The 23920-nt window shown below is 37.8% G+C and overlaps 1 protein-coding gene across 13 annotated transcripts in view; it reads left to right on the top strand.

The window, feature by feature from the left end:
* Positions 1-23920, top strand: part of DLG2 (discs large MAGUK scaffold protein 2) — a 1004454-nt gene that overhangs the window by 269311 nt on the left and 711223 nt on the right. Inside the window, exon 1 of one of the 13 annotated variants that reach the window (XM_051779211.1) lies at positions 3795-4345. The exons of 11 other annotated variants lie outside the window; for them this stretch is intronic. In XM_051779211.1, coding sequence (XP_051635171.1) covers positions 4226-4345 — 120 coding nt within the window. In that variant the 5' untranslated portion in view covers positions 3795-4225. Of the gene's footprint in view, positions 1-3794; positions 4346-23920 lie in introns of those variants that run through there. One more of the 13 variants, XM_051779216.1, reaches the window with a different exon arrangement.

The raw sequence follows: 23920 nt of genomic DNA, 5'->3' as shown, positions 1-23920 counted from the left end.
AAGACAGGGAGTGATGGAGCATGACTGTAGCCATTGTGCCATGATTGCACAAGCCAGTACCTCCAGCATCACTGGGAAAAGAGGGAGAATTACACCCCTGGCTACTGAAAGTCAGTGGCGCGGATTGTCAGTGTTGATGCTAATAAATGTTGCATAGCCAGACCCTACAAATAGCTTTGCAAACCTCCACCATTATGCCCAATCTCCTGCAGACAGCTGCTCTTCTCTCTTTTGGAGGACAGGAGTGTCATTTCTCCCTCCATCACTGAGAGAGCAATGCACCCTCTTCTTCAAACCTTTCCCCCTCTATTTTCTGTTTATTTTCTACCTAATCTTTGCTTTCTTTGTGATCATCAGAGGGTCATCACAAAATCTCTCTCATTGCAGCGAGTCTTTTTAAGACAAGTTACTGTATTTAACCACCAACGTGCTGCTTAAGTAAAGTGGGGCACATTGCACTGTCATAGAGCACACGCTGAAGAGTGTTGCTTTCATTACTGCATTTTTAGTCTATTGCTTTTATTGTTACTTTCCATTAAAATACCACCATCCCCATGCCTGGGGGAAAAAAAAAACCTAACAAAAACCAAACACCCTCAAAAATACTTAGGCAGACGAGGATGAAAATATTATTCTGTAGTATGGTTTTGGTGTTCCCCCCAGAGAAGTGGTTGTCCCATCCCTCACAGTGTTCACGACCAAGTCAGATGGGGTTCTGGGCAACCTGGTCTAGTGGGTGGCATCCCTACCCTGGTATGGGAGTTGGAATTATATGATGTTTAAGATCCCTTCCAATCCAAATCATTCTATGATTCTGTGATACTGTATACTTTATGCATGGCATAGTGGCAGTCTCAACCACAGCTTCAGGATACAATGGCAATAGGGCATTTTTACTACTAGTACTACTCCTATTACTACTATTATGCTACTAGGTCCTGTTGCTCTTCTTCTGGGCATATGCTACAAAGGGCTGTCCTTTCCTTGCTCCTCTGAATCCGATTGGCCTTGGGCCCTCATGAAATCAAAGTCTTCCAGAGTAGCATGTTCCCTCTGCTCTCTTTGAACCTGTGCAGACAACCAGGATTTCCTTCCAAGTACTCCCTTTTGCCCTTCTGAAGGCACAGGAGCACAAAGTAACAATGAAATTTCACAGCTCAGGGTAGTGGCTCCACTTTCTGTCATCTAAGAATATTCAGGTCATAAGTTTTTAAAGAGGGTCTGTAGTACAGCTGCTTTGGACTACTGTCTCTCTACTGGTTTTGTGTTTAACCTTTTTTTTTTTCCTTTTTTAATGGAGTAACTTCTTTCATCTCTGGGGTTTTGCCTTATGGTCTCCTGTTTAAAGAGGCCCTGAGCACCTCAAACGTTCTACTGTTTTTGGCATGTCTGGCAGACTTGGGCAAGGCTTTTCCCCCCTCATTCTTATCAACTCTATGTCTTTGACTGTAAATATTACAGTCTTTGTAAATGTGATGCTCTTGAGTACCTGTTAGTCATCATAAAAAGATTGTATGCCTTTTATGAGAAAGCTATCTTTAACAATTAGGCTGCTGCAATAAAAAGTGTCTTGGCAGAGGTGAACAAGCCCTGCAGGGATCTGCTTCTGTAGATTACCTGAAGTAGCCCCTGATAAATGTGTTAGGTTGGTCTGCTAGCAAAGTAATACCTTGGTGGCTGGTGCATAGGTCTCAATTTTCCAGCAAATTTTCATATTCCCCACAGTTATTATAGGAGGCAACTGCCACATGGATGGGGTTGTCTCTTCCCTTTTTTTTCTTTCTTTTCTCTTTTCTTTCTTTTTCATAATACTTACAGTGAGGCTTCATAATTACTATGAGGGTTCATAATACTTGCAGTATTATGAGGGTCGGTCTGTAATTTCCTAGGTAACTTTTCCTCCTAGATACTCAGGAGTCATGGGAGTTTCTTCTGAGTGAAGACTTTGAACTGTGTTACTTCTTGTTTTCCTAAATGAGTCTGAAGTATTTTATCCAGGTGATCATTCAGGAATCGTATCGTTTCTCAGCCCTGATGTCTTTTGGTGGGATTTTCCTCATGCTGAGTTAGTTTGCCTAAACCCAAAACCATTAACTTTTTTATGATTGGGAAGAAGAATGTTGTTTCAAAGACTTTGCTGACTGAAACCTTGTGCAATTCCTTTGGCAGAAAGGAAGCTTGAATTTGATTCTCATATGCAACTCCATGCTTTCCTGAGCCTTGCCTCACTTTTCAGGACTGTGCATCTTTTCATCTTTGCTTTTTGAATTGCATTTCTCTGGTGGATCAGAACTCTCCAAGATCTGATATTTTTTCAATGACTAAGACACTTAATTTTAATTGTTAATGTACCATACTGCAAAATAAACCATGATTCCTTTCACTTTCTGTTCACTAGAAGAGTAACAGAAAAATGCATCAATTAATTCTCCCATGCTTTTGCTGAGCAACACGTTACTATGTTTTAGCTTATTTGATAGATATCGCTGCAGACAAAGTCTGAACCTTCGTAAGTTTGGGATATTCCAGCTTTATGATGGCATCTAGACCCTCGTTTCATTACTAACAAAAATGGGAGAATTAGATTTAAAAACAGGGTTCATCTCTTTTGTTGTGGAAATTATTTTTTGTGCCAAAGAAGGTTGTGATTACTAATTATTTAATTTGTATGACAGATGGAGCTGGGGATCAAATTAAGTAGCTGTCTTAGGCTACGTTGTAGAGCAATATCTAGCTTTAAACACGACTGCCTTTTTCGTTGCTAAAAAAAGGCACAAACAATGACAGGCTAAAAATAGCTGTTCTCTTGGAGTTGACGACAGTTTTTGAGAGCTTGTCTTTAGGAGGATGTCGGAAAAAATCTTGCCGTCTTTTCCCCTCCCCCTTATTCATCTTTAAATGCACGTCCTTCTGTTTAAGCTTCTTCACCCCACTGCCCACAGAAAGATACCCACTGACTTGGATAGGACTTCATTGTTTCTGCAGATTTCTAAGGGGATTTACATAAAGCATTTAAAGAAATCTTTAAAGTCACTGCGGATATTTCTATTAAGTTGTGCTTATCCTACACAAATTGCTCTGTGCTGATAGAGAAGGAGGTAGTAAAGCCTCTTCCACTCTTTGCCTCCCACAGTATCTGCTGCAGTGGGAAAAAAAAAAAAAAGAGGCTCGTTTCTGGTTTTATTCCTGAAGATTACTTCGTAGTTCAGTACTAATATCAGTGGTTTCCGGTGCTATAAACAAAGAGTTAAGTCTTCGACTTTGCATTCCTGCAGTCTAGTAAACAATCAGTTAATTCACAGCATCCCAGCGGTTGACAGTAGTGAGAGAAGTGGTTTGATTTTATTTTTGTGCTTGTGAATAAAAGCTTTGCCTTCTGGCTAGGTTCTGAGTTCCTTCCTTCTGGAAAATATTTGAGCATTTTGAATTCAGAATATATAGTTACAAATGTGAGTGCACAGACTTCTTCCGGGATTTTTCTGCTTTCATTTTAATTTTTCTCTGTGTTTCTAATCCCAACAAGCAAGAGAACAGTTTGAAAGCGGTGTCCAGTGCCTGAGCTGGGAGCAGAATGCAATTCAGGATCTTTAGAACTAGTCCACTGCATTTTTATTAAATGAGAGTGAAGGAGTAGGTGGGACTTCTTATTTAAAAATAGATTAGCACAGGGGACTGAACTTGCATTTGAGGAAACGTTAATAAACCCCAGCCATTGTCCTTAATCAGAGACTGTATTTGTAAGTAGAACAAGTTGAATCTGTCATGATTGATGACGTTGTCTTTGTTAAAAGGGTTGCTGCATCTTTAACAAGAGCAGACAGAAGCAGTGCAGAATCTACAGTAAATTTGAGACTTGCGAGAGAAACCTTTCTTCATTTTTCTGTGTATAGCGTTTGTAAAATATTGAACAGGAAAACATCAAAGCCAGGGGGAAATATAAGTAACTGTCTGCTTACATTTTAATTCCTCACCTTTCCCCTCTGGGTGAGTTCCCCCTCCTTTTCCCCCCTGAATTTAAAATACTGGAAGGAAAAGCAAGAGAGGTCCAAGTTGCAGATGCTGAATTCTCTGCTAATTGAAATTACCGGGCATATTTCTATAAATAGTCGCTGAAGAGATATGTAGCTTTCACTCAGTGCCTTCGAGACATGTCTTTTTGTAGTCAGAAAACAGAGATCAATGCATTTTCAAACTGACAGAGGGAACGGATGCTCCTTAGTAGCACATGCTCGGGATCGTGTGTGTACCGTTTGTGCAGAGCAGAGACGCTGAATACTGGTCCATATGCTCCTTGTTTACTGCAATGTTTTTTGCATGTTACTGTGCACTCCGGACTAATGTGAAGGTAAGAGGGGACGAGACAACAATTTGGCAGGAATGTACATGTAAAACCAGCTGCAGAAAATGTCTACCTTGTGTTGCTGAGTACTTTGGAATTGCTGGCTGAACAGGCATATTATTACAGGTGGTTGTAGAGGCTTTGTTTTATCGTTCTCTGGGTGGCTAAAGCATAGAAGCATGTTTGGATTTTACAGTTTAGTGACCTTCAGTTTTTAACTGCTTGCAGTTCAGGTTCTGGGCTTGTATGATCTGATAAACATGTTTTGCTACTGTCCAGGTAGGCCAGAAACAAGATGCCAAAGGCTGTTTGTGCAAGGCTACATAGCTTTATATAGGATAAGAATTCCTATACTCGAGTCCCCCATGCATCCTCCCAGGGATGCTGCTTGCATGCTTTCTTGTTGATTACTTGTCTGAAAACGAGGGGTCTTGCTGCTGTTATCTGGGTCATTTTTTTGTGCTGATTTGTTTCTAACTTGAACCAAAATGCATAAAAACAAATTATAAGCAATGTTCTAAGAAGTAAACAAAGGGTTATTACTGCAAAATGCTACAGAAAAATGCCAGCTGGCTACATCGGTCTCACAGTAACTATTAACCAGCATTTGTCACTTATGTCAACATTTGCTTTCTCTGTTAATTAGTGTCAGAACTTCAGTATAAGTTGCTGGATATATTACCTTCTTTGCAAGTAGGACAATATTAGCAGACAGGTTCACTGGCATTGAATGAGCTCTCAGCCAAACTGTGGGCCAGCTGTGGGAATCCAGTTGCATAATTTAAATGAATTACAGTCCTCAGCCAACATATTGGGGAGGTACTTTTGGCATTCTGGCTTTTTCAAGTTCAAATGACTGTGTCTGTCTGGGAAGGAAAACACTTGCAAACGATGGATAATCATAGTTAGAACAGTTTTACCTGGAAAAATAATTGTAAAGGACATTTTGCTTTCAAACTGCTTTAAACGTGCCTCTGAATTAAAGTGAGTTTTCTGTATTTGCACTTGATTTGCTAATAATGAACTTCATATTTATTTATTAGGTCAAAATATTTTTTTGCCGTTTGATTAAAAAAGTATTTTGCATTAAAAGTTCTCATTCTAAGAGCCTACTCCTGTGTATATGCTCTAAGTCTATACTGCTGATTGCTGCACTAAATTGCTAAGCTTTCACATCTTATTACTCTCACATTAACTTTTGCAATTCTGATCCACTTCTGAGGAGGAATTCTTTGAATCTGTGAATAACAAGCCAAAAACCACAAGTTAAAACTTTAATGCCATTCTGTCTTCCTAAAATGCATACATTATCTTTTCCTGTAGTATTTTTGAAGGTTAGTAAATTATATCTATTTTATATTGTCTGCATTCTATGCAGTAAATTGTCAATATAGAAATGTTTTGATACCAACCATTCTTTTTTGCTCATTTAATCCCCCAGCCTGCAGTACTGTACTGAAGGTCTTCTGTTGTTGAGATACGATTTCTCAGTTTAAATAAGAAAAGGTACAGGAGAAATTTCACTGACTATTTTTACTGTAATTTCCATGAGATACTTTATCAGTAAGTACCTCACCAATTTTTAGGAGTCTCATGGGTTTAACTTTTGAAATGTCTTTGTTCCCATTCATAGACACAGAAAAAAGTGAAAGGTTTGTACTAGTCCAAATCTGGGACTCGTACTATCTATCCAAGTTTGAATAAGATAGTTTTAGTTTGTTGGAACTTCCTCAATTGTTAAGTATTTCTGGAGTAATTGTGTGATATGTAATATCTCTTATTTACATTATATTGTTGTAAGGATGTTACCTCCAGTTCTAATTTCAGCAAACTCATACACTTTCAATGTATACTTTGATCTTCTAATTTCCAAGCTCTGCATTAGGCTACAATAATGTAAGAAAGCAATAACAACTTTGCAAATCTCCCCAGGAACTGCTCAAGTACAGCAGAACCAGTACTTGCATCTTCAGTAATACCCTTTTTCCTTTTCTGATGTTGAAGTTTGCTTAATAAATAGGAGTTTATTGAAAGGTTTTCCTTATGCCTGGTCATTGTATAATATATAACACAGTGTCTCTGAAGAACTCTGCTGCTTTTAACTTGGTTGACACTAACATAAGCCACAGATTTATGGGTGGCCAAAATAAATTAAATACATTATAAAACATCTGTTTTGAGTTTTGCATTTTTTCCCTTTATGGGTGGAAAGATTTTAGTGGTTCTGAAATATTTTAGTCTTTATGTCATAAGATAGAAGAAAACTATAAGTACATGCTGTAATGGGAAATAGATTTGCTTGCCCTGGAAAATGCAAAAGAAGAGCAATTGGGTCTGTTTCTGATGGCAGCTGCACTTTGTGGCTTTAAGAAAGCAGAATTTCAATTTCCAAGTTTAAGGTAAGACTCTCACTTCTTGGTTGCCAGTCTGTCTGAGACTGCCCATTGTGAACTTAGCTGGCATGTTCAGACTTATCTAAAGAAAAAGAGGTCTACACCATTCATTCTTAATCAAAGCTTATTTTTACAGCTAACTAAAGAATAGTACTGACCATATACACGTACCTGCCAATGTGGATGCTCATTTCTTCCTACCTGAGCAGAAACAAAAACAGTGGTTAAAATAGGCGAAAAGATGTCTGAGAAGTTTTAAGCAAAATATCTTTCTCTGGACCTACATTTTGAATTAAAAGAAAAAAAATGGAGAAAAGAGTAACTATTGATTACTATTGCCTGCTTACTAGATGCAGTGTTATTAAAATTGTATATTTTTACCTTATCTCTTTCTTACTCTCTCATGTATGCATAGTTTTGTACCACAGTGGAAGAGACCACAGAAGTCAGGGAATTAAAATCTAAAAGCAGTGCCTCCAAAATCAGAAGTGCTCTTGTGGAAATGTGCAGTGTGCCTGAAAAAGTGAACTCCTGCTGTATGCAGTAGTTAAATATACTGTTGTATTTTCAGCATGAGTAAGTCTGAGGAGCACAGGCTAACTATGGTAGGGGGCTGCTTAGTGTCAAATGTTTGTTGTTTTAATTGAAAATACTGTCTCTATTTATATGCAAGAGATTTTTTAGAGGTTGTCATTAAAAACTTTCTGTTCTTGGTTTAGGCAAGTATTTTAAATTCCCTAACTATTAGATGTATTTCTTGTGAAACTATGGGAAACATTGCAAATATTTAGGTTCCATAGTCTGAGCTAAACTTTAAAAACTTTTATGTATTGGCTCTGGCTTTTCTTAAAAGTTTTCAGGAATTTTGCCTTCCCCTTGCCTCGATGAACTTATGTGTAGTTCTGACAGATTTCAGCATGAATCTGGGCTTCTGTTTCTGTCTGACTATTTGAGAGTCTTACTAGGGGCACTGCTGGTTCTTCTGGGAATTTGAGTAGCAGAGCTGATGTCTTCCATTTGTACTTTAGCATGAGACTGGATGTGCATGCTGGGCTCTCTCACCTTGAAGGATCTTCTCATCAACAGTCAGCACTGGCTTTGGGGTCATCAGAGCTTTATGTAATGAATGTTATGAATTCAGATCCAGACCCTTTAAGTGCCAAAGGCTTCTCAGGAGGTTCAGAGTTACTTCAGCAGGAGCTCAAGGCTTTCTTCATATTAGTGGGTAGACTGGGAACCTCACAGAAGTGAGCTCCTGCCTGAACAATGGGTTAATGAAGAGCTTTTCTTTGTTATGACTGCTAACTTTGAGTCACTGTGCTGGTTAGAGAATTTTTCTACCTATCATAGAATCATAGAATATTCTGAGTTGGAAGGGACCCACAAGGATCATCGGGTCATACTTTTAAGTGAATGGCCCCTACAGGGATCAAACCCACCATGTGGTGTTATTAGCACCATGCTCTAACCAACTGAGCTAATATGATCCCTTGTATCTCCTGTACTTCAGCTAAAAGATGCTACCTGTGTCAAACAGTAAGCATGAAGTGATTTATGACTGAAATTTTTACCTATGTATTGTCACTTTTTGAGGCTCTCAGATGATGCAGAGGACGTGTTGGGGTAGGAATGAATCATGGCCAGGGCCTGTGGAGGGTGTTGGGAGCTGGAATCCTTTAAACACTTTCACTTTCTGTGTTCATCCTCTTTTTTTCTACATGCATTTCAAAAATAAAAATAATTATTTTAACCTAGAAGTTTCCAATTGCTACATAAATTAAGGATTAGCAATAAAGGCAGAGGAATCATAATAGCCAACAGCAAAATGTTTCATTGCTCAAAGCTGTAAAATGTCACACATGACAACCAAGCTTCTGATTTCTGTCTACATTTTACACACAGCTGTAATTCTTCCGCTCTGCCAGTATATATTAATGATACAGTTGCATAATTAAGTCATATATATCATATATTTTGCCACCTGTACCAAGAGGTGGCTTGGTCTTCCAAAGGAAAATAGCTTATGGATCTTTCAGACTTGGGTCTGTATTGCCAAAACGTGTCCTGCTGTAGTCTTATTATATTCTTTGCAAACAGGGGATGAAGGCAGAAAGGTTTTGGACTTTCAGCTCTCACAGACTTCCAAACATGATCCTTGGTTTCTTATGCATATTTTCTTCCTTTAAATATTCAATCATGCACCATCATCTAGCACTTCTGTATTAAGTAAGGAACAGTTCAAAAGCCATATGAATTACTTTGATGTATCAATTTAAAAGAAGTAAGCGGGAAAGATTGGTTTCTCACTTTTCCTAATGTAATTAAGAGTAGACTCATGGGTAATTTTTATTTGTGTTTACTCATTTTTTGTAGTTCTGATTATGTCTGACACTCTGACTTACTTTACTCATAACTGCATAGACATAACTACAAGTGGCAGGTCAAAGTACAGTCCCTCTGCTACCTTAGGATACCAAAGCAAAATGTAGGTTAGTACTAGAAAGCAAAAAGTTGGTGTGGAATTTCTTGCCTAAGAGGTTTGGGGACAAGGCAAAGGATAATACTGTATAGGTTGTGAATATCTAGTTGCATTTCTGAAATATATCTTGTCATCTGTTTATAAAATGTTTGCCTAGGCTATAAAATAAATAAGATCTTGAACTTTTGGAAATATTTATTTAACACCTGTGGGATCTAGTTTCAAGAGATAAAAGCAGCTGAGCTGTTTATGTTGCTGTCTTCCTTTTGCTAAATAAGATGGAATTTTAGTGGAGGCATAACTCATTGCAGAAAAAGGGGTTAATAATCTCTTGGACCAACTTCTACAGAGAAAGGTCTCTCAAAATTACAGTGACATAACACCACAGCATTTCTTTCTTTTGGTAGCTTGCTGTACTCCCTATGATCATGCTTTGCAGAAAGTTAAAGTTCTCATTTATGGCCTAATTTTTGCAATCACACCACTGACGTTAATAGTTCATCAGGAAATCTGAATCCAGTTTGATAGTGTTCAAACAATAGTTCTGTCTGAGTAAGTACATTATTTGGATTTTGAAGATTGATTTTTCCACTTTTGAAGTGGAACTTCAACAGATTTGCAAGCATTTTTAATACCTAAGTATATACTTTACCGCTCCAGCCAGATGCAAGTGCTGATTTACAATACATGATCATAATAAGTTATGAATGAAAGCGGTAATTAGAATGGATTAATAACACAGCAGCAGCTCTGGTTTTCTAGGTATGATAAGACTGGGACTATATTTAACCTATAGACTAAAATAACATTCACTTAAAGGCCATTATAAATATGTGAATAGGTACAGAGATGCTAAAATGATAAGCACAATGTAAGGAATTAAATCCACTACTAAAACTAAAATTCCTTTAAAAACACTAAGCAAATATGAATATTACACTATGGGGATAAGGGGCACTTTTCTAAAGTTAGAAGAATTAGTCACAAAAATACTGGTTGGAAGGTACAGAAGTTGGGCACTGATTTCTTCATTCAGAAATTTTTGGATAGATATTACTACCAAGAAAAATATTTCAATTTTGTGTGCCCCATTTTAATGTGGGCTCATTAGAGACTATCTGATGAGCTATTCTTATCAGAGATATATAATTGTCCTCTTCATTAGAGAAGAATTAAAAAGATCTGGGACTGTAAAAGTGTTTAAATTTGTTGGGTTTTAAATATATGCAAGCAAGTAGAATATAATATCATGTCTATATGTGACAATTTTATGTTTATATAAAAATGGTGAAAAGTTAAATCCTCTACCATTAAATCACTGCTGATTGGCTTGCCCTATGTGCTTAAGATGCCAGCGTTTGTGTGATTTTTATGAGATTGTGTAGAAATTAGATCAACAATCCTGATCACAATGCTGCCTACAAAATGGCAGTAGACCGAGGCGAAAGTAAGGTTTTTTCCCTTGGTAAACTCTGTGACTCCTATCACTTGGATGGGGAGAAGTGCAGGAGACCATTAACTGGTGATGGATGGAGCTGATAATAGGCTTCCACAATTAAAGGCTGCCCAGAGATCTCTCATGGTTATCTTCTATCTACATTCACTTCTATCTCCATCTGTTTCTCCTGCCCTGTTTGTTCATGCTAAGTTTGATAGTGTATGGTTGAGTGGCATGTTGTGTTTTCTAGGGCTGGTCTTCACAGGTGTGTACTCTCTTAATGCTACTGCTACTTGTTGTATATATATATTTTGGACATGCTGAGATGTTTTGTTCCCATGTTTTTGGCATGGGATGAATGTATGAAATGCTTATATCTGTTTTTAGAGGGGCAATCCCCCACTCCTTTCCTTCCAAGATATCCTTACAGACAGCTGGAGACAAGGAAAGTGTCTTTTGGAAGTAAAGATGCAAAAGAAGATTCCAAAAGAACTGATTTTTTTTTTTTTCTGTTATGGACTCACACTGAAGAAATGAACTTTGGAACACATTCAGTGCAGGCACTGCATTCCACCTGTGTTCGCATGCCAAAATAATATGATAGCTGCAGATTAATGGCTAATAGAGAAGTTACTGAGTGAAAAAACCTGTTTTAAAGGCATAGCAATCACTGTTTTCTCAGAGGAGGAGGAAGAGGTGACTGATTTTTCTCTTTGCATCTCCCGACAGATCTAAGTGTTCAAAATAGTATAAATTCTCCTGATAATTGAGTAGCTTCCAGACTTCTGAAAAGACAAGTAACAAAAATCTGAATCCCATAAAAGCAAATTTTTTTCAGTCTCACTTTCACCAAAGAAGCAAACCTCTCAAATTTCAAACAGAAATCTCTGCCGAGAAGTAATTAGAAAGGCTCTTCTGCCTTTGACAGCACAGAGGATCATTAAAATCTTTGAAAAGGAAGATTGACTGGAAAAGGAAAACTCAGATAACATTTTCATCCAAGTTGCAGGACAGATGAAGATAGATATTGTAGATACTTCACACATATTTACAGATATTTTGGACAGGATTTTCAGCCTGCTCCAGATTTGTTTTCAAAACTTCAGTTTTCATTTGCAAACAAAAATAAGTGGCCAAGTATTCAAGTGCAGCAGAACAATCACAATTAATCTAGTCTGTCAGCACAGACTGTAAAACTACCATGAACTGCTGGAGGAAGGATCCATCTCTTGACACCTGCCCTACCTTTTAGAAAAACATTCTGTTTCTGTTGAATAATTTCTGATGAGCAGAACCTCCAACACCTTTACAAATGTGTTATTCCAGGGGTTAATTAGTCTGTTGGAGGTGTGTGCCATATTTCTAGTCTGAATTAATCTTGTCTCAGCTTCCAGCTTTTGAGTGGTCTTCATTTTTTCGCTTCTTCCTAATCATCTGGACTGAGGATCATGCTGCAAAGGGTTGTGCCCTCATCAGTACCTCTGGGCTACAGAGAAGGCATCATCTAATCATCTCTTTGATTAGGTAAATACACTGAGCTCCTGGCATCTCTTACTGCAAGGCATGATTGCCACAAGTCTCATCCCTCTCATGACCAGCCTTTGAGCTTTCCTCAGTTTCACACCAGGAATCCTGAGCTGTGTCTGCCACAGTTGCATGGAGCTTCAAAGCAGTTGCAGCCCTGTGCAGAATTAGTAAATGTCCTGGTATTCACAAAAGATGCCATGTGTATGTCCAGGGTTGTGCTGGCCCCTTTAGCCACATGGCTGCACTGGGCATTCACATTCAGCCCCATAGACAGCAAGATTGCCATCTGCTTCCCAGTGGACCTTTCTGGAAAGTGCTCATAAGGAAGAGTTGCTTTATTCCCAGAGTTAGGACTTCATCATGGTTTGTGTTAAAAATTATATTGATCTGTATCAGTGACCTTTCTTCTTCTGCATCATTTGCCCCAATACCTTATTTCTGTCACCGATTAATCTGGGCAGTAGTAAGTGACTGAATTTCCTCCCAGAATGCTCAACATTTGAAAAGCGTAAGGCCAGGATCAGTCCCTGAGGATCCCACCTAACACAGCTGATCAGCTGTCCCATTCATAGTTACTGCCTAAATCCTTTTTAATCCATTTAATTTCAATTTTTTTACTAATAAAATGCTATGCAGTGCCGCATTAAATCATTTACAGAAGTCTAAGTATATTATATCTATATTTTTACCACTGACAGCCAAATTTATAATCTCATCTGAAAAAAGATATGATGATATTTACCTTGACAGGATTTGTTTATCATTGACCTGGCATTATGTGTATTTCTTTCCTTCAGAAATTAATATCTGCTTTACCAGCAACTTCATGCTAAGTTCTTGGCTTGTCGGCCATGACTAGAACAATAGAAATAAACCTAGTCCTTGTTTAAGTTCCTATTTAGAAATCCATCTCTAGTTGAGCAGTAAGGAAAAGTCAGGAAGAGGGTTGAACTTCTCATAAAATAGAGATCTCCCAGTTAAAATGGAAAAGTGAATTAATTGTGAGAAAAACAAAGATTGCGTCAAAGAGATGGTTTTTTTTTTTGCATTTCCAGTGGCTGAAAAACAGCAGATGTGCTTCTGGGTACTCAAGGCTCTTTGATGTCACTTATATCCTTAGATTATTATGATGACAGATAGCATCTGACTGACTAGACACTATATGAAACATGATTTTATTAGAAATTAAATTGTACTGAATAGTTCTTTTAGAAAAGGGAAATGTTAAGACTTTGAAAGATGATTTCACTTCTACTAGATGACTTGTAAAGTCGAGAACCTGAATTCTTTCTGTGAAGGTGTTGAAGATCAGTACTTTCATACACTCTTTGTACAGTGTGCTTTGGAGATGTTATTTCTTTCTTGTGAAAACCTACTTTTGTTGTGAATCACATGATACATTCATACATCTCTTGTGGTGTTTGAGCTATTAAAAATGGTGACACAAAGGCCACGTGCTGGTTTCCAGCCACGTGTGTAAACAAAAGTTGATTATAAGGCATTTTGCCTCTAAAGTGAAAAATCAATCTGAAGAGCTCAGGTGGCATTCACCTCACTTAGCTTCAGACATAATATATAGATGTAATCATCTATATCTAGTGATTTCAGGCTCCCTTTCGTGTCGATAGAGAGGAATTGTCTCTTCTAAAGCATGATTCATATGACCTAGTTTAAATATCTACATGGGGATGAGATTAATGGTGTCCTGAAAGTGCCAGTTTCTCTCCATTTACCAGAAAAGGCTTAGGTGACTAACTGAGATGTAGGTCTCTCTCTTCCAGACATTTCCATCTGGTAAAATTAATCCCATCCTTCCAAGTAGAAAAGATGGGATTTTCAATACTAGTCAGGCATGTTTTTTTTCTCCTTTCCTTTTGCAAGTAAAATGTGGGGAGGAGGAGCAAGTTGTTGTGAAGGGTCAGCCAAGGTGCTCTGGAGATGAGGCAGGAGCAAGAGCTTGAGAGACTCTGAGATCATCCAGTTTGTTTTCCTTTGTTTTTGTCTTGGTTCTTGCTTCTAAATTACTTAATTAATATACAAAAAATAAGCAGTGAGCAATTGAACTGAGCTGTTTGCAGCATGTTTCCATCTTGCCCAGCTGGTAGATTGGCCCATTATTTAAATGATGCTCAATTGTTATATTTTATTTTCATTGCTTTAAAATTATGAGAGAACAAATTAAGGGCTGCATACTTGGGTCTGGTTCTTTTCTGAGCACTGTGCAGCTTTAGCAGTGTAGGCAGGTGCTGCAAAGACATAAAAAACCAAAAAAGAGAGAGAGCACTTAATATTGAGTATTTTAGTTTGAGGCAGGGGGATCTTCATCTGAGCTTGGTCCCTATCAGCCAGTAAATCTAGATAAACGAGAACAAGGAGGAATGGTTTTAAATTAAAAGAGGAGAGATTTAGATTAGATGTTAGGAAGAAGTTCTTTGCTCAGGGGGTAGTGAGGCACTGGAACACGTTGCTTAGAGAAGTTGTGGATGTCCCATGGCTGGAAGTGTTCAAGGACAGTTTGGATGGGGCTTTGAGCAACCTGATCTAGTGGAAGGTGTCCCTGCCCATGGCAGGATTGTTGCAACTAGATGATCTTCAAGGAATCCTTCCAACCCAAACCATTCTAGAATTCTATCAGATACCAGTTCAGCTCACCCTAAATTAGATACACACAGTTGTCCAGCTGAATAGCTATCTCAAGGGTAGACTTGGGTAGAAAGAAGAAGAAAGGTTGAACATGAGCCTGGAAGTGTAGGTGTGATTCTGAAAGACCTGAACTGCTGCCACAGATTCACCAAAAAATGACAATATAAGTAATAGAGTCACTAATGCATCTCAGGGGGATGTTTTCTGAGAAATAATTAACAAATATTTGTATAGTACATCCACAATAAGTTTGCCATATCTCTATAATACATGGTAAATTAGCAAACAATTTAAGTGTCAGGGACTGTTTAAGATAATTACCAATTTTTTAAAAGTTAGGAGCTGGTTACAGGGGATTTGTGAAGAACTGATCACCATTAGCCATCTGACCAAAACAGGTGACTTGATCCCAAGAATTTCTCCATGTAGATTTAAATGTCGAGGTGGTCCTGTAAATAGATCAAATTTCACAAAAGCTTGCACAGTTAAGTGAATATTTATTTCACTCTTTTTCATACTGAAAATGCAATACTTCTCAACCTAAAGACAAGCTCGGATTTACTTGTAACCTGTAGCTTGTTGCTATGTAATTGTTTTTAACAGTATTAAACTAAGGGAGAATGTTTGCTGTCTTCTGGTTTTAGGGGAAGTGATATATTTAATACAGGAAAATGTTTTAAAGATTTCTTGACAGACTAATAAATCATGAGTGTGTGGATTGTCTTCCATCAGGATATAGTTTCACACAGGATAATGAAACAAAGATGCAAAAAGATTTTTTTTTTCTGTGATCTGTAGTAGGTGGAATACATCAGCTCTAATGGAAAAGGTAAAAAAAAGAAATGAGAGAAAAGAGAAAAGAAAAATTTTCCCTAGTGATCAGTCAGAAAGAGAAATTGTGGGTCTATCCCCAGATAAGCATTCACTTCTGGGTATCTTCTCCAGTGCATAAGGTGTTCCCTGAATACCTTTTCCAAAGTAATTTTGTAGATTCTTTGGGACCTTCTCAGTTTCTCCCATTAGTTCTTCTTGCTGTTATGCCAACAGAGCTGGCAGGAGTACTCCTTGCTCACAGATGACAAGCTTGGCAAATACACCTAATGAGGAAACAATGGCTGTCTAAAAGACTACTTTTACTGGTATTACCTGCTAACCTCAGTTTAATCCCTAGCACAGGATTTAGGGACTAACCAAAGTTTAGGGACTAAGGAGTGGCAAAGGGTGAATGAAAGAAAAAGGAATTGAAATGGTAAAAAATGAGGGCTAGAGGTACTGCCACAGAAACTGGGGGGTACATAGGTGAGATGTGTCTGTGGCAGAAGCTGACTACAACATGGTACATGAGAGCTTCAAAAGGAAAGCCCTGAGCATTATACAGATTAAGGCAATGTGCAACCAATAAAGAATGTTGTGTTGGGAGGAGAAAAAAAGAGAAAGTAATCATTTTTCCAGCCGAATGACTACACAGACTACAGAGTGGACAAAGCCCCTTGGCACTGATCTTGCAATTGACTGGACAGAATACCCATTCAGCCTGTCCATTACCCCCAAATCCCCAGCAAAAGTCCCCTCTTCTCTCTCCTTGCTAACTGTCAACAGCAATGAGTCACTTCTGGGTTTTCCTAGTTTATTCTGGTCTTACTTATTTCTGTTTTATTATGCCTAAATTGTATCTGCCATTTTTCTGTCTCTTCTTCACTCATGTACAATCTCTCCACTGCTGTTATTTGATGCTAGTTCCTGGCTTTGCAGCAAACTTATCTATGTAGCAATACTTTTCAACACGGTTCCTGTGTTTCTGATTCCTCCAGTGATATTTTATCATTAAATACTGCCCGTTTCTCTTGCAGTGCACATCTTTTAGTGGGTACCTTGAGACAGAGCTAAAAAAAATTTCTAGCCTTACTGTTTCAAGCCTTCCAGATCTTCTGTCAAGTTTTTTTTCCCTTCTTTTCCTTTCCATGGCTCTCAGAAGATCACTGCTATACCCTCTGAGAGTTTGTCTTTATACAGTGAGTTTAAGGCAATGCAATATCAAAATAATGCTATGTGAATGATACATATTTACATAGAAGCAAAGGATAACAGAAAGGCCAAGAAAATAACAGGACCTGATTTTGGACCTACACAAATTGCAGGGTGATTTCCCACACACTGTAGTGGTGTTCTCACTGTATCTTGTCTCCATTCTTCCCATTTCCAAATATAGACTCAAAAGTACAAATTAGATAAGTTATTCTATTGTTGTTCTTTCTTGCTCCTTCTTTGGAAGCAGCTGGTACTCTTCTCTGCCAGGCACAATTTATGAATAAGATGATTCATGGTAGTTTTGTATTTCATGTTTTACTAGTAATTAGGAAAAAAGGGTACCTTATAAACACAATGCAGAAATTTTATCCCTCAAGAAAGGCCTTATGAAATGAAGGTTTGGACTCAAGGCACAGAGTCTCTCTTATCTTCATTTCTCTGAGGGAATTTATAATCCCTAATATATTTGACCTAAGTTTATCTTTATCTTTCTCCTGTGTAAGTGTCTGGCAGAGAACCTCTGAGATTTATTTACCTACCATAACCACAATTGGGTGAAAATATATTCCCAACCATTAGATTGGATATTAAGAAAAAAATTTTCACTAAAAGAATGGTCAGGCATTGGAATAGGCTGCCTAGGGAAGTGGTGGAGTCACTGTCCCTGGAAGTGCTCAAAAAGTGTGTGGACATGGTGCTTAGGGACATGGTTTATTGATGGACCTGGCAATGTTGGGTTAATGGTGGCAGTATAGGACTGAATGATGTTAAAGGTCTCTTCCAAGCTTAATGATTCTATGATTCTAAGAAAAATATGCTATCAGTAGGAATACAAAAGAACATGAGTTAAATGTAAGTGGTAGTGTAAATTACTTCAGAGAACAGGCAGGCTGAAGCTGCATTGAATATTCATTGGATGCCTCTGAAGAACTAACTGTAAGTACATTAAAATAAAGACAGCCAAAGGAGGGCAGGTCTCTCACCTGGAAGAGTGGAATTTGCCTTAGGAAAAAACAGTCTTTCATGTGACAATTATTGAAACAGTTATAATCTGAATGATGTTGAGAAATCACTTGTCGTTTTCTTGCTGTTGCTGACCATCAGATTTTGCTCAGGCTATTGTGCAATACTTGTTCTCTTAGACATTTTTGAGTGGGGTTATATTGCAAGATAGCAGCATATATGGTCTGAAGGCAGACCAGTACTTTGCACATGATTTTAGTACACAATTTTGTACCTGATTTTCTAGTGTGAGTTATTCTGGAAAATTAAATTTAAGGAAGACAATGGGACCTGCATTGCTAACCTTCTCTCCAAGAGAAACCTTTTTTTGTACAATTTTCAGGGAACCATGCTTCTTTCACACTATCCGTGAGAACAATGGTAAAGGAAGTTCTGAATTAGTTCGCTTTCAGTTACTTGAGTAAACCAGATTTTTCCTGCGTTTTCCAAGGCTTGGGGACAGAGGTTTGGTTACTTTATCCAATACTGGTTTAACCACTTATTACAGTGGTCACACAGCATTTTAGACTACAATAAGGTAAACAATTTATGTGGAAGACATTAAAAGTCAACATCAAAAACTTAGGAATATGGAGGAGAAAAAAAAACAAACAAGCAAACCTACTTTCCTTCATCATGCAGTTTCATGTAATGACTTAAGTTAAAAAAACCTTTCTAAAAAAACCCTTTTTCAAAACATATATTTAAAAGTGACTAGGAAACATTCATGGTAGAAACAGTAAATTGAAAGGATTTAACCATAAAAGTGCAAAAAACTGCTCTGCAAAAATAGCAACAGGTTTGGGAATTAAGTAGTTTGACACTCCATGTAAAGAAATAATACTTGTAAAAATTATCTTCTCTTACTCTCTCAAATCTTCCAAGGGTCTGCCAAAACATTATGTGCCAGTGGAAACTTTTAAAACTCTTGAGTGTGACATCAGTTGTGCACACACATCCACATGTACTTCAGAAGAGGCCAAAATGTTGAACTGGGAGCCATAATACCTTTGCTCATGTTTCAGCTAATTTGCTGCTTTCTCATTAAATCACTAGGGTTACTTTGACTTCATCTTCTACATTCAGAAAATGTCTTTCTGAAGAAGACAACTAAGACTGTTCTGATCCTTGTAGTCTTCAAATGAATTGCCTTTGCTCTTAAACTAACACATATAGTGGTAGCTGTAATTTATGTAACATTTCTATCAACAGAAAACAATGTTAGGATCAACCAAACAGTTTTGAGAATTAGAGAAAACAGAAATCTTTCATAGAGGAATTACATGGTTTTGTAGGTCTTATGTTACTTTTCCTGGATCTTGTTCTGTCAGCAAGGTCTGTGTCCTTACATAGCCCAGCAGCAATTATTACTTTTTTTCTTGTAGTGATCTAATCCCAGGACACTTTCTACCACCTTTTACCAGCAAAACCACTGTAAAAATGGTAGCTAAACAGAAAAAAATATGTCATGGAAAAATGAAAGCCAAGTGGTGAATACTGACAACAGCTGTGAGAGCCTTTTCAGTTGGAGAGTTTTATTTGGAGGCAGAATCCATCGACCCAGATGGTTGAGATGGGCTATGAAAATGGATTAATGTACTTGCTGCAAGAAATGACAGCAGTAGAAAATGCTCATTATTTGTCTGGGAGAAGATGAAACAAGATGATGTTTGGATGGAACACAAAGCTTTAAACTGTTATCGTGAATGAACTATACAGATCAGCTCTAGAAAACGTTGATAGTAATTGTCTATGGGGAGAGATAAAGATCTCTCTCTGCTAACCCATTTGGTAGATTAACTCCAGTAGAAATAAGGGTGGGTACCTCTAATAATAAGAGCTTAGTTTTACTCAATGGGAAAAATGCCAATTGTTCCTCAAGTCTGAAACCTAGGTCATTATAATTTTATGAAGAAATGTTCATGAAATTAAAATAAGCTCTTCACAGAGAATTCAGGATGCACTGTTTCTGTAGGTAAGGAAAAAAATCTTCTGCAGACATTAACAATAATTTACTGTGTGATTAGAACATCTTTTTAGTGACTACTTGGGTGAGATCTTTACCCTCTCTCTACTTCATAAAACACAAAAATGCCACAAATGTTACAAAGCCCTCAAAGCTTTTTTTCCCCCAAAGCCTTTGTAGGAGACAACTGTAAAGTTTGCAGAAAAACAACTCACAGCCCTGCAAAGATTTCCAGTAAGTGGTGGTGTATCCTCCACACACCCTGGGCTACTGGGTGGCCGCTGTATCCTACCAAATATGAGGCTATTAGTTACACCAGGCTCTCTCCAGCACTTTGAGTAGCTTATAGAAATATAAATGAAATCTGCTTTATTGCCCTGATGCTCTTGGTTTTCAGTTCCTAGACTATACCTGTTACAAAATTGGCACATGTTGCTATAATATGTAATTTGCAGTGCTTTTCATTTATTCTATTTCGTACTATTTTGCCTACTCTATTAGATAGAACAAATTACTGATTTGCCATAAATATTACTGTGATAATATGTAATACTTCCTATTTTTTATTACTTGCATTGTAATTGTTGTATCGTAGCTATAGATATATAGTGCTTCACATAATTAATTTCACATGTGACCATAATACAAACAGAAGAAATGAACGTAGCCACATGCTTTATTCAGAATTATGTCTTCTCAGCAGAGGGGATTTGTTCAAGTTCTTTCTGTTCCAAATGTGCATGATTTCATGGTTTATTCATAATGGTTATTCATGCAAACATGCCTAATTGTTATGGAGAGTGTGTGTAATTCCACATTCCTAATCCAGAAAACAGGAGCAGCGAGGATTTATAAGCAAAGTTGACTCAATGGGAATGATAACTTCTAACCCAGGAAAGCTGCTGCGTTGATATGTTCTGAGTAACAGCCGCTCACTTCAGTGGTGCAAATCCATCTTCCACTGCTTCTTGCTCCTGTTAACCTGCTGAACCAACACCAGTAAATGAGAACAAGGAGACATCTCTACTCCGTTTTTCACATCATCAACAGAATTGTTTCCTTCTGTAAATTCTCACTGGAAACAAGGCTGAGACCTAGGTATCACTGGGGCTTAAATGGAAGTTTTTGGGATTGCTCTGGTGTTGCACTGAAGACCTGAGGCAGCCAGCAGAACATTTATCAATGAGGTTGAGCCTCAGAGGCCTGAGCCAGAGATAGAAAGTGATTTTCCCCTTTGCGAATGAAGCACGTCTGCTCTGGAGTCACTGAATAAATCATATGGTGATACCACAGCATTTTGTGCAGTCACTTTTCATAATACTTTTTTTGACCTTTTGAAAACCACAGTTTTTTCCTTTTTTAAAATAAAAATATCTCAGTGATTCACTCCCTCTTTTAGTTCATATTACATTTTGAAACTTACTTTTAAAGGTTTAAATCATAATTCATACAAGATGTGTTAGTTAGATAAGTAAATCAATGGTGATAACCATCAATGGCATGTAACAGGATTAGGAATGATGAATATTAGTAGCACAATTTATACATGATTTCGCTTGTGTACCTTGTAGTTTTTCCAGATTGAATCTTCCTTAGAATAAGTAATTACACTATGTTTATAAGGTAAGCAATGTTTTAAACAGTCTGTTGTTTAAATTAGTAGCTGTAGGGAAGGCTGAAAGGCAACTCCAACTAATTGCTGCTATGACTCAGACCTTGTAACAGATATGCAATTAGGTTTGGTTTGCTTTCAAACCCCTTTCAAGCTCTGATTTTCCTTATAAGAGAATGTGAAGAAGAGGAAAGGATGCTCTTAATCTGAACAGTAACATCCAGAGCATTGGGAGAATAAATGAAGGGAAACTTTTACATGCAGTACTGGTGTTTTAAGTGAGAAGTTTACATGTGCATTGAAATGACTATATTAAAGAACGTAGGACTATTCAGCAGTAGGACATAGAGTTGTCTGCATTTCTTAAAACTGATCCAATCTGTAGCTTAATATCTTAACTCTCTTCTGATTTTTTTCACTACATTTCTCCCAGAATTATTTTAAACTTTAAAATTTTATTAAAAAAAAAAACCAAAATCAAAGCCAATTATTTAAAATTTTGTTCCTCCTGCCTCAGACTTGTAAAAAACCTTACCATTCAGCTTAACACAGTGCTCAGAGCATATCCATTAGTTTTATTCTGTTTATTTTTTCTCTCTGGTTTACAGTTTAAGGCGTATTAACTTTGATTCTGCAAATTCAACTTTAATTCTGAAATTCACTGTGAACTGTCCAACCCTTCTGCATTAGCAGTGAAAGAGATTTGATAAATTGAAACTTAACCTTTCAGTCCCGTGAGAAGAAAAGGCAGCTCACTGCCCCAGCCTGGGTGTGTTCAGCAATGCCAGCAGTGGCTGAGCATTTTTTACTCAGCAGCTCAGTTTGACACTGAGGAGTAAATATGCTGAAAAAAAATATTCTTTTCACCTCATGCATATCCTTGTATTTTACACAATCCTTGTATTTCACACAGCTATACCCTGGGCTGCATCAAAATCAGTGTGACCAACAGATCAAGGGAGGTGATTCTCCCCCTTTACTCTGCTCTTGTGAGACTCCACCTGCAGTGCTGCACCCAGCTCTGGGGCCCCAATATGTGAATGATGTGAACCTCTTAGAGTGTGTCCGGAGGACTCCACAAAAGATGATCAGAGTGCCAGAGCATCTCTCCTATGAAGACAGACTGAGAGAGCTGGAGTTGTTCAACCTGGAGGAGGCTTCAGAGAGACCTTAGAGCTCCTTCCAGTACCTAAAGGAGCTACAAGAGAGCTTCAGAGGGTCTTTTGACAGGGGCACGTAGTAATAGGACAAGGGGGAATAGCTTTAAACTGAAAGAGAGTAAGTTTAGACTAGATATTGAAACAAATTCTTTGATTGAGGGTGATGAGGCACTGGAAGAGGTTGCCCAGAGAAACTGTGGCTGCCCCATCCCTGGAAGTGCTCAAGGCCAAGTTGGATGGGTCTTTGTGCAGCCTGGTCTAATGAGTGGAACCCCTGCCCATGGCAGAGGAGTTGGAACTAGAAAACCTTTAATGTCCCTTCCAACACAAACCATTCTGTGATTCAAATTGCCACATAACGAGCTGATTTTCCCCTTGCTATAATTTCTGTACAAGCACCGAACTGCAAAATGAATTTCTGATTCTTTTTGAAAACTTAGTAAAATGTGTCCAGTATGTAAATCACAATGGGTTTAGAATTTCCTGGATTCTTATGACTATCTTAAGGTAAATCAAACTCTAGAAGACAGTTTATACTAGACCATAGAATGGATAACATCAGGTTTCTTTTTTAACTTGGACTTTTCCATTAATTCTCTAGAGGGAGGTTGAACTAATTAGGTTTGTTATCAAATCTCAGAGTAAACAAAACGTTTCCCTTTCCGAACCAAGACCTGTCATAGGAAGGTTCTCACTCTCTCCCTCTCAGTAAGAGAAGTTTGTGAACTCCCACAGCTTTTGTGTTTCAACTGGATTCAGGCGTCACACTTCAGAGAAATAGTGTATTGGTGCCTGCAGCTGCTGTTTGCTTCTTTTGCATTTGCTTGTTTATGTTCTTGTGAAAAGATAGAGCATCAGTTTACACTATGTACCGTGTAGCAAAAAGGAAGCTCCTAGACAGTGTCTGAAGAATTTTGTAAAACAGTATCCACAAGGAAGACAAGTTACAGGATATATATTTTTTTTCTTCTGCCTGTAATGGTTTGCTGAAACTGTGGATGGAGTCTGAAATGTAATTTGCTTATTAGGACCAGCTGATGAAGAAAGTTCAGATTCATTTTGTGCAAATGATTCTCAGTGTCTTTTTGTAAGAAATAGATGGTTATCCCCATGTCATTTTGTTTTGCAAGTGATTTAACATAGTACATCCTGCAAAAAGGAACAGGAGATGGTACCTTTCTACAAAGTAACTTCCGTAAGGTAACTAATGCTTTTTCAGGTACTTTGTTCTCCAAAATGAGATTGTGAAATTGAGTAACTGGCAATTGAATTCCCAGCTAAGAGTGTAACAGTAATTCACTAAAATACAAACCTAAGAACAGATGCACATGAT

Source organism: Manacus candei, unplaced genomic scaffold (genome assembly GCF_025592945.1).
Source record: "Manacus candei isolate 608988 ecotype Guabito, Panama unplaced genomic scaffold, ASM2559294v1 h1tg000014l, whole genome shotgun sequence".
In the NCBI taxonomy this organism is placed as follows: Eukaryota; Metazoa; Chordata; class Aves; order Passeriformes; family Pipridae; genus Manacus; species Manacus candei.
The sequence above is the reverse complement of the archived record's forward strand: the minus strand, read 5'-3'. Positions and strand labels throughout refer to the sequence as shown.